The 16,660-nt window shown below is 44.6% G+C and overlaps 1 protein-coding gene across 2 annotated transcripts in view; it reads right to left on the bottom strand.

Moving 5' to 3' along the window:
* The window catches only part of ITPR1 (inositol 1,4,5-trisphosphate receptor type 1), a 244,396-nt gene that overhangs the window by 216,845 nt on the left and 10,891 nt on the right, over positions 1 to 16,660 (bottom strand). For both annotated transcript variants that reach the window (XM_056867281.1, XM_056867282.1), the window contains exon 2: positions 11,780 to 11,850. In XM_056867281.1, the coding sequence (XP_056723259.1) occupies positions 11,780 to 11,850 (71 nt within the window). The remainder of the gene's footprint in view (positions 1 to 11,779; positions 11,851 to 16,660) is intronic.

Below are 16,660 nucleotides of genomic sequence, written 5' to 3'. Positions count from 1 at the left end.
GGCATTACAACTAACCTCCAGAGACAGCACTCAGTTCCCCTGGAGAAAATGGCTGCTTTGGAGGCTGGACAATATGGCATTATAGCTTGTCGAGGTCCCTCCGATGACTCTTCCTAGGCTCCACCCCCAAATCTCCAGGGATTTTCCAACCCGAAGGTAGCCATCCTAACAGTAGGTTTATTTGTGAACTCTTTGGTTTTCAGGCTTGGGGACTTCTGCCAAAGAAAAATATCCCCCAGAACCACAACCTGTTTGTCAAATGAACAGCTTTGCCTTACCAATGACAGAAAATCCCACAACAGGACTGAGAACAAGCAGTAACAACAAGCTGTTTCCACTGGGTTATACTGGCAGACATGCTTCATTTGAAGTTTTGGAAGCCTTAGATCAGGGGTGTCAAACTCAATTGTTTCGAGGGCCAGATATGACAAAACGTCACTTGGTCGGGCCACGCCTCGCCAGCCCAGATCGAGAGTGAGAGCGGGGGGGGGGCTGCCTCACAGGCCGGATAAGAGCTCTCAAGGGGCCGGATCCGGCCCATGGGCCTTATGATTGACACCCCTGCCTTAGATGCATCATTTCTCAGGTAGCTTTGACCAGAGGAAAGGGTAGACACTACCTGGACAGGCAAATAGCAGTAGTGACAAATAAATTCCTTGGTGGGCAATCTAATGAAAGTTTATACCCCTCCACAATCATAGATAACCACGTAAAATAAGCAGATTTGAAGTTTTAAACGCTTTCAACTAGAAAACTGATGACCCAATTCTACAGCAAGTCAAACTATGCATGATAATGTTCAGTAGTTGGAAGCATGCCTTGCCTTTGAATAATGAGTCTAGCCTAGTGGTTAGAAAGATGGCTCTCACCCATCGGACCCTGATGGGTAGCACTGTCCCATGTTCTTGCTGTGTGATTATTAAAATAAATAAAAGTAGTAACATTTGTGCAATTAGCACAATTCTACTCATGGGTAGGGTTGCCAGCCTCCAGGTGGTGGCTGGAGATCTCCTGCTATTACAACTGATCTCCAGCAGATAGAGATCAGTTCACCTGGAGAAAATCAGTTCACTTTGGCCATTGGATTCTATGACATTGAAGTCCCTCCCCTCCCCAAAACCCACCCTCCTCAGGCTTCGCCCAAAAAACCTCCCACGGGTGGCAAAGAGGGACCTGGCAACCCTACTCATGGGGCATTCTCTCTGTGTGTGTGTGTTAAGTGCCGTCAAGTCGCTTCCGATTCATGGCGACCCTATGAATGAAATATATCTGGGTTCAAATCCCGGCTTGTTATGAAACTTGCTAAGCAACCTCAGACCAGTTATTCATTTTCTCTCAGCCTTACAGGGTTGTTATGAGGACAAAATGGAGGAGGGAAGAACCCTGAAGGTCACCCTGAGTTTCTTGGGAGAAGGGTGGGATAAAAACGCATTAATAGAATAATCTTATTTATTATCAGCCACCATCCTCAGTGCCTCTCATCCTCTATAATCATACACAACACAGGCCAGAAGTCTTTGGCACAGAGGAACTGGACAGGCAGGTTTTCACAGCTTGCATAACAAAAAACGCGGAGACTGGAAAACTCAAGGGCAGAAGTCAAGGACTGCGCAGCTATACTACACGGACAAATTGTCACAGTTATATGTTTGCCTACAAAGAAGCATGCTTGAACTTTAAACCAGAAGAGAACAGGCGGGGGGGGGACGGACCTATGAGCAGAATCGTGCTAATTGAAGAAATGCTACTACTTTTATTTGTTTTAATAATCACACAGCAAGAACATGAGACAATGGAACCCACCCATCATGGGTCAGGAGGGAAGAGCAGGGCCTGCACATGTGACATGTCAAACCCTCTCAAACAATTTGCGCTGCGGCACTACAGACACTGTGGTTTTTTTCATAAACAAGTCACTAGCAGACTGACAAACCAGGGAAGCACAGGCTCTCTATTGCTTTCTCAAGGGAAGGTTCTTCACGCTTCTGCTTCATGAATTCCACAGCATGGCAAAAGCAGTGACTAACACCGCAGCCCTAAGCACAGATATATCCTTCTAGGTCAGTTGAAGCCAATGGGCTGAGAGAAGGGTGTAACTCTGCTTGGGACTGCATGGTTCATCATGCCCACACGGAAAACTGAAGTCTCTACATTAAGTAAATCAAGGGGCAGAACCACCAACAGATGACAGCAACCTGTTTCCCCAACTTCATGTGGAACCACGAGAAGAGTTGGTTTTTATATGCTGACTTTCTCTACCACTTATGGAAGAATCAAACCAGCTTACAATCACCTTCCCTTCCACACAACAGACACCCTGTGAGGTAGGTGGGGCTGCGAGAGTGTGACTAGCCCAAGATCACCCAGTTGGCTTCGTGTGTAGGAGTGGGAAACAAATCCAGTTCAACAGATTAGCCTCCACCGCTCATGTGGAGGAGTGGGGAATCAAACCTAGTTCTCCAGATCAGAGTCCACCACTCCAAACCACCGCTCTTAACCACTACACTACACGATTAAGCAAGACTCAACAGTAAGTCTCCTCATTGTGTTCTGACATTTACCCAAACATACCCCATCCACTAAACCCCAGGAACTGGAGCTTCTGGTCAGAGTCCTTTAGGAGACAGTCACCTAGATTGTATGAATGCTCATTTTTTTAGGGCTGTACTTTATTTCTCCCTGATGTATTCTGATGCTCTAAATATTCAGAAGGCACAAATGAGGCAAGGCGGCCCCGATCTCAATTCCCCACAGTCTCATCAAGATACTGCAGTCCCATGGCGCCTCGCAACCAAATATAATATTTCATTAAATATCTTGCTCATACCGGCTTATTAAGTAGGGAACACACTAATTTTAGAAAACTGATTACCCAGTTCTTTCTAGCAGAGCATTACTGCCGCTAAGGTCAGATTTTATGCCGGAACTATGGCAACAACACCACAGTATTTCTTTGTCTACAATGCTGGGGCTAGATTTATTAGCAGTAGCGTTCTACTTAATAGCTAACTCAACCTTTTGGCATGCTTGCCTTCAGCCTTGTCCAAAGTGTTGTGTGTTGTTTTCAGAGGATATGAGGGTGGAGAAGTAAAGAAGACGTTAAGCTAAACTCCCAGGCGAAAACAAAACATAGTTAAAACTGGTTACCACTAGTCTTTCTTGTTTTTCACAGAATCATAGAGTTGGAAGGGACCACCAGGGTCATCCAGTCCAACCCCCTGCACAAGGCAGGAAATTCACAACTACCTCCCCCACACATCCCTAGTGACCCCTACTCCATGCCCCGAAAATGGCCAAGATGCCCTCCCTCTCATCATCTGCCTAAGGTCACAGAATTAGCATTGCTGACAGATGGCTATCTAGCCTCTGCTTAAAAACCTCCAGTGAAAGAGTGCTTATCACCTCCCGAGGAAGCCTGTTCCACTGAGGAACTGCTCTAACAGTTAGAAAATTCTTCCTAATGTCTAGACTGACATTTTCAGTACTAAAGAGAGGCGCTTTTGGCTCTGGTTACCCTGCACTTTATGTGCATGCTTCAAAGCTATTGAGATTTGGGCAACTCACCTCTCTTCTTCCTCAGATGCTACAGAATAAGTATACTTTTATCCAGTCTGTACCAGGATAATGTAGTAGATTGTATGGGGGTTAGACCAAAGATACCCAAGTTTGAATGGCCACTGGCTTGCTGAGACTCTTGTGTTTACTGGTCAACTCATTTCTATACTGAAACCGTAAGAGCACTGCCATGTTAGTCTTTCTACAGTAAGTTTGAAGTTCACTGAATACTCAGAAACTGTGGCAGCAAAAAAGTTATGGCGGATGTGCTCACTGTTCCCATTTGGGGGCACTTGGTCGTCACTATATGAAACAGGATGCTGAAATAGACAGAGCACCGGTATGAATTGGCATAGCTACTCCTATAAGAAAGCCAGAAAATATGAGTGAATTAATATATGTGTGTTTGTGAGCGCATGCGTGTGCATACGTGAGAAGGAAAGAGGTGAGCCATATCAAAATGTATTTCGCCTGGGCATGGCCAGAGGCAAGGAGAAGGAAGTCTTGTCAAGGAGAACCCAGGGCTTCCAACAATTCAAAATCTGAAGCAAAACAGCAGCCCAAAATTTGCAGCATGCTTGGCTTGTTTAAAAAACAACCACATCTCTGGCAAAAGAGGGAAGATAAAATCTTCCGCTGTAAACAAGCTTGCCTGAACTTCCAAGTTAACATGGGTAGGTTTCGACTGAAAGATTTTTTTATGTGCAAGAAGATGAAGTTCAATTTTAGTTCATTCTTGGATACCATTATATTGGCCCATCACTTCATGGTGAATTATTTCACTATTCCTCCAAGGAGCTTAGAGGAGTTTACAGATGGTTCCCAAACGGTCCATCCTCCAGACAGTTCATAGTGCTACAGACCTGCTTAGCTTCGACAAGACAACCGCATCATGTACTTTCTAGGCCATTCTCTGGAACTACCCTTTTCTTATACCTCATTCATGTAATGTAGTAAGAAAAAAATCTATTCAGTTTCTCGGAACAATATTAACACAAAAAGTCACACAGAGTTCAAAACTTGCATTTGCTGAAACCAAGTTAATGGACTCAAAACACCTGAAACATGTTTCTCCTCTCAAAAAAAAAAAGGTCAAGGAGTCAAAACATGTGGCAGGATGAATTATGTAGCAATGTTTAGAATTCGAGCTTCCTTTAATTTTTTTAAAATGTATATACTACAGCATTTAAACCTTTGAATTCTTCCCCCCCCCTCCCCAAAGTTGGAGGCTTATGTTATCAGTCAAGGCAATTTTAACAGCTATGTTTAAGCCTTTACAGAAGATTTACCAAGTATCTCACCTAAATAAGACTTTATGCATGAATATGAGTTGCTGGCATTTGCTAGGTAGCGACAGATGAACATGCTAGACTTACTACAAAAGTATTCACAATTGGGCTTGTAACAGAACTTTCAGAACAACAGTTACTATGATATTTACAGTGACTTCTAGTCAATTGGGCTGGTACCTTTGCAAGACTTAACTAGGACACCTAGTTAAGAACTATGAGTTGGATCCAGCAATTAATCTGTTGAAGATATGAACGGTCACAGACCCTCTCTTCTTTCCCCAGCCTAGGGTTGCCAAGCTCCAGGTGGTGGATGGAGATCTCCTGCTATTATATCTGATCTCCAGGTGATAAAGATCAGTTCAAATGGCCACTTTGGAAGGTGGACTCTATGGCATTATATCCCACTGAAGCTCCTCTCCTCCTGAAACCCCACCCTCCTCAGGATCCACCCCTAAATCTTCAGGTATTTCCCAACCCAGAGCTGGCAATCCTATCCCTGCCCCACACAGCAGTCCCTTCTGACACAAGAAAGTTGGTTCCTGGGGATGTAGGACCCACATGGAGCAATAGCTATGCAGGTCCTTGGGCTGACATGAGGAAGGAGAAGAAATGAAACTGCCCTTCCTACTTCTTGTCAGAGGAGCCCTGCTGATGGAAAAGGCATCTCCACTAATGGAAAAGAGAGGAGGGAGTGATTTTACCACCTTCCAACTCCTCACTTCAGTCCACCCATCCACACCATTATTACTCCACACAGGCCCTGCGATCTTGAGAACAGACTTTCCCTAGAGCTGGAAATGGCTACGGAGGAGAGTGGAAAGCAGGGAATATCAATAAATGCTTGCACAAAGCATTCTTGTACTGTGGATCACTGGAATCAACACCATGGCACATGCTGCAGCCGTAAAGATAGAGGGTGAAAGCTGGGGCAATGAGTTAGGTTCGGAAGCATATAAGCCAGCTCACCAATGCAAGTTTATAGTAGAAGAAGAAGACTTATATGCCGACTTTCTCTACCACTTATGGAAGAATCAAACCGGCTTACAATCACCTTCCCTTCCCCTCCCCACAACAGACACCCTGTGAGATAGGTGGGACTGAGAGAGTGAGACTAGCCCAAGGTCACCCAGCAGGCTTCATGTGTAGGAGTGGAGAAATAAATCCAGTTCACCAGATTAGCCTCCGCCGCTCATGTGGAGGAGTGGGGAAACAAACCCGGTTCTCCAGCTCAGACTCCACCCCTCCAAACCACCGCTCTTAACCACTACACCACACTGGCACTATACCACTATCACACCAACTTTCAGTCTGAGTCATATGCAGCCACCCCTCAGGCATAGCAATCAACTTCAGGACAACACAACATGAGAAAAAGGGGGGAAACAGATAGTCGTTTTCAATTTCAATCTAAAGGCTACAGACAATTTTTGAGTGATTGCTAGGAAAATACTTGCCTCTCTCCCTACCTAAGTGTGCATTAGAAGCGATGGCTCTGCTATTCTCGCTAGGAAACAGGGGGTTGCCTAAGCACTCCGCCTCATAACCAATCTTGTTGAGCATCACAGGCAGATTTCATGTAATTTAGATACTAGTGCCAAGTCGACAAAAGAGTTGATTTGTTGAGTACAGCAAAATTAAAAAGAACACAGAGAAATCAGTAGCTTGTAGTTCAAGACTCTTGAGATTAGTCAACAGGACTTCTAAGAGGACTCTAGACCGTGGACTACATTATATAGCTCAAGAGAAACAAAGGTGTTTGTGTGTTTTGCTATAAGCTTTTCAGGATTTTAAGCAACCCTAAAATTACTATGGCCCCAAATCTTTCTTGATTGCAAAAATCTACAGAGTATAAAACAAAGCAGAAATTCTTTATACAAGCTATCATAATGTCACTTGGACTAAATACGAAGTTTTGTTCAAAGACCTGGATTATCAGCATTAGTTATAGCCCAGCTACTCAAGATGATAAAAAAAAATGCTCTGTGAAACAAATACTTGGAAACCCCAGCAAACACAACAGGGATTAGCATCAAAAGACCAAACAGATTTTAAAATTACTTACCTTAAATTCACCTCAGAAAATACTTTCACATTTTTACAGCTTCTGTTCTTCCAAGGACAGTGTCCCCCCCTTTCAAAAAAAGCATTGCTTAGCAACATATGCTGCAATGCACTATAAATTAACCCTCAAGTACATTTCTGGAGAAGGCTTTCTGTTTTTATGAAAATGCATTGCTAAGGAGTAAAAGCTTATACGTAAATTAACCCATTGGATAGCTGAAACACACAAACCACCGCAAGATATTCATTTGTGCTACAAGAATTAGATACTGTCAAAGGCTGAGGTGCTTCTCCACAAGGCTAATAGACAACCATCCTCAGTTGTTGGTGAAAACAGAGTTCTTAAAACTAGAACATTCTGCAACATGGATGCTGTCAGTTTGTATGCCTGCCCAGCTGGTACAACACCACTCAACGTTTTTTTGGCAGAACTTCATTTAATGGGGATCTAAGTTGGCAAACTCGATGCAAACAGGGGTAACTGTCCTCCACGACATGCTTTGAGTACTTGTAAGAAACTAAAATATTACTTTACTTTATAGATACAAAACATTTTTGTTCTTATTTAAGAGCAGGGGAAGAGAGAGGACAGCCCATGTCTCTCTCTCTCTCTTCCTGTATGCTTCCCCTTCAAAGTTAAGTATAGTATCATAGAAACTTCAGTTTTTACCACTTTGGTCAGAAGAATGCTGAAGTGTAAAACATCTGCAAAAATGAAACTTCCTGAGGCTACTGACTGACTAAATGCTTTCTTCATTGACTACTGCATTTTAGCTACAAGCTCATGGCTTAGTAGTTTACCTGAAAGACTTTCTGTATCTACTGATATAAAATCAGATTATAGCACACACGGCTCCAATCTAGACTATTTTGGGGTGTAGTCGGAGTCATATGGAATTCCTTAGAGAAGCAACCACAGAGGTTGGTAGGACAGTAACATGACTCATTTTCGTTATGAATAATTTGCACTCAAAAACAATTCCATGGATCCCAATTGTAACATGCAGGATGTGGATGCATACACAGTGAAGCATTATGGTCATAACTCCGCAGAGCTGTACTACTTCTCACAGACCTTCATTCGATCCAGTAATTATTAGACACATAACCAGCCTACACTTAAAAGTCTTCAGGCTATTTCGCACAGTCGTTCGTTAATGTGGAAACCAGTCAATTTAGTTTTATGGATGGTGTTAAGTGGCTGCATCATGCACGAAGCAGCCATTACACCTACTTGTAGATCTGTTTATTTGATGGTAGCCTTTGTATGGCATCCAATTAAACAGAACTAGAAAGTATCCATCCACCCATCCCTCCCTTAAATATCTAAACATACCATAAAAAGCTACACTGATGGAACTTGAACACATTATGCCACCTCTTCAGTTCAACCACTTGTCTGCATGCACCAGTTATTTTGAATTGAGGAGGGTGAGAAAACTGTTATATCACAGCTACCCAAACATGTTGTGCCTCTCCACTGGCCATTTGGAAACTCTGCAGGATAGTTCAGAAGCAAATGTAAAAAATGATGTATGAATGAGGTTGACCTTGCAGGTTCTCTACTTCCTCCTCCCCTTCCCTTATATGCCAACAAGTCTATTAGTTTGGAAACGAAGAACAACCATAGTTGGCCAGTTCAGCTACAACAGCAAACTACCATTTATGCTAAATTGTTGAGGGCATAATGGACTCCAAGCATAATGGATTCTAACAATACCAATTTTAATTATACACCCACCCTATCAACTGAGAGTTTTCACCCAGGATTGTTCTGGTATGCATAGGTTATCGATCCCAGTTACCCCCTCTCACTCTGTCTCCCCAGCTAATTCCCCCAACTTAAGTAGAGACTGCCTACCTAGCGTAACAGTGAGGGCTGGATATCACCCAGGAATACAACTGATCTCCAGATGATCAGTACCCCTGGATAAAATTGCTGCTTTGGAGGTGTCAGGCCCGGCCTCTCGGCCTTAGCCTGACATCGCTCCTAACAGGCTCTTGCTCCGAGCAGGCCAGGGTTTGGCTCGGAGTCAAGGCCCTGGTCACGTGCTACTGGTTCTCATGCCTTTGTACAGTATCAGTATCCTGCTTTCTATGTCCAGTACGATACGTCTATCCTGTTTACCTCAACTACCACAGCTGCATAGCTATGTTATGTCTGCCTACCCTGAGAAAAGAGCAAGAGTCCAGTAGCGCCTTAAAGACTTAAATATTTTCTGGCACGGTATGAGCTTTTGTGAGTCACAGCTCACTTCTTCAGATGTGAGAAAGCTTATCATGGTTTCTACTTGCCTGTTTACCTTTGCCTGTCCATCGTAGAAGTCTGCCATGCATTTTAACTATGTATCCTTGCCCTGATTCCTCATTAGTAGCCTTGTATGCCCAGAAGGCAGCCAGCTTCTTACTTTATCTAATTCTGCTCCTAATAAAGTCTAACCTGCTTCAGAGCCATTGCCTGATGGGTTTTGCTCGAAGGGCGATAAGGACAAACACCTTAGGCTACTAATGAGGAATCAGGGCAAAGATACATAGTTTAAATGCATGGCAGACTTCTACGATGGACAGGCAAAGGTAAACAGGCAAGTAGAAACCATGATAAGCTTTCTCAGGGTAGGCACACATAACATGGCTATGGAGTTTATGACACTGTAACCTGCTGAGGTCCCTTCCCACCTACCTCGCCCTCTGAAGGCTCCACCCCCAAATCTCCGGGAAGTTCCCAACTTGGAGCTGGCAACCCTAAGGGGAATTGATCTCTGCAGTTGAGAAAGCCATTGTGATTCTAGGAGAGCCACTGCCGCTGTGTGTGTGTGGAGCGGTATAGTTGGGAGGGCGATGGGGGCAGGAAGAGAGAGAAAGTGACAGGCAAGAAGGAGAGAAAGTAAGAGAAGGGCCAGCAGGAGAGAGAAAGTGGGAGATTGAGACATGTAGGGGGAGAGGGGAGGAAGAGGTGGTGGAGAGAATGGGATAACTGCTCCCATAACTTTCTTGCGGGTCCTCACTTGTAACTATATAATACTGTCTGGCATTTCTGAAATATGACCAAGTAATGTTTTGCCAGAACACTAGATGCATGCCATCTCTTCCAAGAAGGATGCAAAACTAAACACACTCCATAACAAATGTTGTACTTGAATTGGCACATAAATTTACTGTGGTGACCACAGATCTATCTAGCCTACAATTCTTTTCCCAGGTGTGACCAGACAGATGCTTCCGGAAAGTCACAAGCAAACAGAAAGGCAACAACCCTACCTGATGCTGCCTTGAGTTAATGTTATCATCCTCTAACTAGAAGTTTTTCTAGATCGGGGATGGGGAACGTCCGGCCCAGGGGCCGTATGTGGCCCCGGAGGACATTTTCAGTTGCCCTCGGGAGCTCCAGGGCCCAGCTGTGGAAGCGCAGCACAGCACGGCACATTATAAGCCCCTCTCGCCACCTGTAAAGCGGCGAGGGGGGGAGAGGCCGATGGCTCCTGGCGGCGGAACATGTGCACGGGAGCCGATCAGGCTTGGAGGGCCTTTTGTGGACTCGGGGTGAGGGGTTGGGAGGGCGTGAAGGCTGGGGCCCGGTCGCGCGGGGCTGCCATGTGTGTGTATTTTGGGGGAAGCGGGGAGCCTGGGGCCCGGTTGCATGGGGGGAAGGCTTTTCTCTCTTCCTCTTTTTCTGTCACTCTTTCTCCTTTCTCCCCCTCTCTCCCTCATCTCTTTCTTTGTCTGTCTCCTTCTGTCCTTTTCTCCCCCTCCATTTCTCTGTTTTCCTTCCTTCCTCCCTTCCTTCCCTGAGGATCGGCTGCAGACTGTGCCCCCCCCCGGCGCCTCGTTTGCTCGGGGCCCACCGCTGGCTGCCCTCCCCCCTGGGAGGAAGGAGGGAGGGGGAGCGCGGGGTGCCCTCCAGGCCTTCTCTGCGTGGCCTCCCCTGTGGTTACCAACCTCCAGGTGGTGGCTGGAGACCTGGAAACCCTAGCCTCCCCCTCCCACGCCGGAAGATCTACACGTGGTTATGGCCCCCGAATGATGTTATAAATGAGCAAATGGCCCTTGGCAGGAAAAAGGTTCCCCACCCCTGTTCTAGATAAACAGCAAATGTGATATATCCGTGAAAATCAGGAAACAGTACACACAGCATCTCCGCAGCATCACTAATTCAATTAACATCATCTTAAAATGTGCGTGTGCACGTATGGGCATGTATGAATGTTTGTATTCAGACATATAAAAACACCAGAAGGAATAAGCAAATTCCTTTTTTAAAAAACCCCTAAAACATTCACCTCAGAAAAGATGACCAAGCATTGTTTCTATTTCAGTGCAAAGGCAGGTAGAGCAAAAAAACAAAAAAAAACTTAATTTACAAAATATATTTCCCAAAGAAATACTTTAGCTATACTAAAGACTGTTCGGATCAAGCTAGAAGCCACATCTGGATCAGTCAGAGCTCTGCCCAACTTTTTCGGCATTTGTTTATCCAACGCTAGGAGCTATTTAAAGCTTACAATCAGCATTCGAGTCAAGACACCTGGAGGAAGAGAGGTGAAACTACACAGACATCCTGCTCGTCACGGGGACTCCTCGTTGCGTCCTCTCCAATTCAGGATGCCTCTCTTTTCTGCTCAGCTCATTTACTCCAGTAAAAACGAAACGGAAACAAACGTGCCGTGCTTCTTCAGGCAAGGCTTTTGAATCCACACACTAAGGCTGGTTTTCCAGCCACATAAAGCACCATCCGAGGCAAACCGCACGCAACCAGGCAGTTTGCTGATGCTACGGCATCTCACGTGTGCAGCTGTTATTTTGAACAAGGCTGATCAGAGTGGAACGGAATGCAATAGGAATGCTTAAAGTTCAACAGTCGGAAGGGGCCTCACCTCTGAATTTCTTCGGAGGGCTGTGAAGATCCCCTGCTTCTGGTTGTACAACACACCGATCGTCCACAAGTCTGCAAAGGAGACAAAGATGAAATAAGATCACCAGAAATAACATGGACTCTTAGCAATATTAAATTTGGACCTCCCAATAGAAAATATTAATGAGCCGTGAGCTTCTGTAACCTTTTATAGGAAGCAAGTAAACCAAGCGAGCGCATAGGAGTAGACCATATACTGCTAGGCCATATATTGCTCCTGGGAACTATATGCCAACCAAAGGCATCAACCCAGACAACTAACAAAAATTTGAAAGTTTAGTAGCAAAAGTGTGCTAAAAGCTCAAAAACTACATGACAACATTAAAATCCCAGTGGAACTTCTTCTATATAATACCTTGAAATACTCATAAGATGGGGTACTGATAATTGCATGGTTTGTGGTGACACTACCAGCTGGAAGTCTCATGTAACAAGAAATAAGGAACAGAAAGCAAGCTATATTTGCCCCAAGCTGTGGAACGCTTGCTGGAGTTTGAAGGAGAGGGCCCAGTTTATAAGATTAGGAATTACACTATCACTGCTGTCCTGGAATATGCTGAATCATGAGAATTGTAGCAACTGAGGCCAACTGCAGGGTGCAGAAGTCAAAGAATATAGACATTCTGATTTCAACTGTTTTTGCAGGCACTCGTTTTGTAATTTGTTTTGCAATCTTGGCAAACAAAATAAACGATGACCTCAATTAAATGGCTCATATACAAAAAGACCCCAGTGTTTAACACAAAGTTTATTGTCGCCTGCACCCTATACACCCACTATCTTTCGGCTGAATTCAGTGCCTAGTAGGGTTGCCAACCTCCAAGTGGTGGCTGGAGATCTCCGGCTATAATAACTGATCTCCAGCCAATAGAGATCAGTTCACCTGGAGAAAATGACCGATTTGGCCATTGGACTCTCTGGCATTGAAATCCCTCCCCTCCCCAAACCCTGCCCTCCTCAGGCTCCACCCCAAAAACATCCCACCGGTGGCAAAGATGGACCTGGCAACCCTCGTGCCTAGATCTTACATACGCAGTAGGGCCTCTGCATCTACGATTTCCAGCTGCAACCTCACTGAAAGAACATCCTCTAGATTGTACTATTGACACAGTCCATACCACCCCCCAAACCACTAAGGCATTCTCAGAAATTGTGCCATAATAATTTATTTTCTTAATCAGAAACAAGCTGCGAGACTTCCTTAAGTTAATGGTGACGTAGCCAACCAGAACCGTGGATAAACTCATAAAGCAACCTTATCATTTTCTCAAACTCAACTGTGTGATAGCAAGCAATAGCTTAAGGTTTCTTCTCCCTCCCCAAGTTGGGAACAGAACAACCCAGAGGGCAAGGTCAGAAAGCAGCCCAGAGGAAGAGAAGATTCGAGGTAACTTGCATTGGTGTGTTGCTTTCATCATCTATAGGACAGCCATAAGAACCTCAGCTGTACTAAGTAATGAGGAGTCTTCACCAAAAGGCCCAGTACCTGAACAGCAAGCACACAGCCAACACTTGTCAGGATGAAACTACTACATTGATATGACATGGGCCATAGACACTGGTGATCCATATTTAAAGAGACCAAAGCTCTGCCACAGCTTGGACACAAAAATGTCAACGCATTAGTTCCCGTTGCAGATTTGCCCAGAGATGCAACAAAAGATCATTTGGGGGGGATGAAATAAAGATAGCTAAACGTTCAACCATTCTGGTTTGCCCATCTCATTTTCTCAAACGCCTGTCTAATCATTACACAGGTTGAGAATCCTGGTAGGAAATATTCATTTATTGCTCCTGATAACATTTCTGTGACCCGGCAATGAGCTCTAAAGAACACGGTAGAAAACAGTGAACACAATACCGTTTCTAGCACAGGGAACCCTTTACAGTGGCATTGTTGGTAAATAACGGCTTCATGATAGATGGGGCAGGGTAAGACGCTGAACTAGTCCAAAATGTTTTACAAACCACAATATTTATCGTGTCAATCATGATAATTGCATATCGTTATATCCAAATTATCTGAGATAGCTGCCCAGTTGTCCAGTGAGGCGCATGATGTACACAGATAATTAAAATGTGGGACAGCTAACTTCTGTTCACGGCATCTTACAGTTCCACTCAGCTACAGACACACTACATTTTGAGAGTTATGGCGCAAGAGCAAAGATCACATTGTGCTGTATACTTCCTCTACCCAGAAAGATCGCTGGCGCAAACAAGTCTAATACAGAGCCTATCATAACACCACTTGTACAAACCCAGCCTGTGGAGAGATCCAGGCTAATTGCTAAAATCTGGGGAAGAACTTTAGAGTCCTGCACCTTAAAATCACACCCTCTTAGGGTTGCCAACCTCCAGGTACTAGCTGGAGATCTCCTGCTGTTACAACTGATCTCCAGCCGATAGAGATCAGTTCACCTGGAGAAAATGGCCACTTGGGCAATTGGACTCTATGGCATTGAAGTCCCTCCCCTCCCCAAACCCTGCCTTCCTCAGGCTCTGCCCCAAAAACTTCCCACCAGTTGCAAAGAGGGACCTGGCAACCCTACACCCTCTAACAGCAGAGTCCTGCCAACCCCCCTCCCCCATGCAGATAACCAATGCAACACAGCAGGGCCAAGCAAAAACTGGATGGTGGTTCCTGCATACCAAGCATACTCCTGGATTTCCAGAAAAAAAATATTAATTTCTATGTGACCCTCATATTGGGAAGGAAAAAAACACACCCCAAATAAGCATACTGTAGTGTCTAGTAGAGTGCCACAATAGAATCTGGGAAACCCAGGCTCCAATCCTTACTCCGTGATGGAAGCTTACTGAGTAGGCTTGCTATATCTCCTTACCTTTGCCCGCCAGCATCTGAAAGGCGGGCAGGAGGAAATGGGGAAGGAATTGGGTTGCATGCCAGCATACTGACATCACTTCCAGCAAAACCTAGAAGTGACATCATGGATGATGGAGGATTTGCAAAAACTCTCTAGTAAAATGCTATGGTTTTTGTAAATCCTAGAGTGTCCATGACATCGCATCCAGTTTTTACTGGAAGTGACAGCGGCAGTGCAGTGGTGTGCTAGGCCTCACCCCCTTATTGCTCCCAGGGGTTGCCAGCTGTGGCCTGGCAACCCTATATGCTGAGTGACCTTCAGCCAGCCACTCACTCAGCCCAAGCCACCTTACAGGGTCGTTGTGAAGATGAAATGGAGAATGGGGACAATGTTGTAAGGCACTTTGGATCTCCATGGGGAGAAAAGTGGGGTATAAATGAAATAAACAAATATTGATATAAAAGCACCAGCTGCATATTTATACTCCCTGGAAAGGGAACACACATAGGAGGGCCTATACACTGGCCAGACGTGCAGCCCTACCATCTGCCATATTAGAAGGGAGATTTAAGAAGATCCCCAGAGTGGAGAGACCTTGCCCGTGTAACACAGGGGAGCTGGAAACCATTGACCATGTATTTTTTAGATGTCCCCTTTACAAGTCAGCCCAGTTCAATATTATTGACCCTTTGATTAGGGAAATGGGCTCTGGTGATGAAGGTGAATGGGCCAAAAGGTTTCTATTGGGAGACAGCTCACGAATCACCACCCAGGTTGCAAAATACTGTGCAGTAGCAATGAAGCTACATCACCTGTACAGCCTTAATCTGTGGAAATGTAAAATTGGGTGATTCCTAATTCTGTTGGCCTTGGCTGTAAATATCTACTCTATATGGTCAGTTTCTGTTTTACCTGTTTTATCTGGCATACTAGCCACAAATAAAATTTATTATTTATAATGGTATAAAGATTTGCATGTATGCACAGCAATCACACAGCCACAGAAAGCAGATACCAAAAGAGGGGGGGGGAACAGAGGTGTAGGTTTTTTCTGTGAGGAATCTATTTACTTATTTTGTGCTGCTAGACTGGAGCAAAATTAAATGCAAAGGCCTTGTCCCTTGCCAGAATGTGTATTTCACCACCCAAGCACCCAGCAGCTTGAACATGACGAAAGTCCAAGTATTTTGCAAAGATCAAAAGGTAACGCTTGGAGCAAGGGTATGGCAGGGTTAAAGAGTGCCTCTGGTGAGGGTTCCTGTGTACAGTTGCTATTTCCTACCCACAAATAAAAAACAAATTAGTCACCAAGGCGGCTGCCAAGTTTAAGCACAACTCCCACTAAGTATTATCGCGTAGACCTGCAGAAGCCTCTCATAAGTAGGACTTCTGTTCATCAAAAACTACTCCATAGCTGCATCTTGGATCCCAAGAGTTAGTAAATAAATTACACGTGCATCTAATATTACATTTCCGTATGATATCAAAACACTTTAAAAGCATTTTGTTTGAGCGCAAAGCCAAGCACAAGCCTGGGAATGTCATGAACAAACTGAATAGCAATACAGGTACGGCACAATTAACTCCTAAATAAAGAGACTGGCAAGATACAAATACGCAGCTTCACAGACCATACACCCAACAGGAACTTTATTAGCTTTTGCCAATACCCACATAAGGAGAGGCACTTATAAGCCCACATAATACCCACATAAGGAGAGGCACAATATCAACTGGCTACAAAAATGCTCCATTGTTTGTTAACAGCTAGTGCACAAGTGTTCCTTCAGATTCCAATTAAAAGAAAAAAACACACACATCTATTATCCACCAAGTCTAAACAGCCAGTATTACCTTGGAAGCTACAGATTTACGTAAAATATCAGGACACACTGCCCTTTTAAATCAAGGCCTATCATGGCCTTGTGAAACAAGTCAAACCACGCCAGGCCTTGCTTCTAGGGGAGACACCTTAAGCAGTTTAAGATTTATGAGGACACAACGTAAGAGGCATC

The sequence above is a fragment of the Euleptes europaea genome, chromosome 1 (assembly GCF_029931775.1).
Source record: "Euleptes europaea isolate rEulEur1 chromosome 1, rEulEur1.hap1, whole genome shotgun sequence".
Lineage (NCBI taxonomy): Eukaryota > Metazoa > Chordata > Lepidosauria > Squamata > Sphaerodactylidae > Euleptes > Euleptes europaea.
This window is presented reverse-complemented; position numbering and strand designations above follow the sequence as displayed.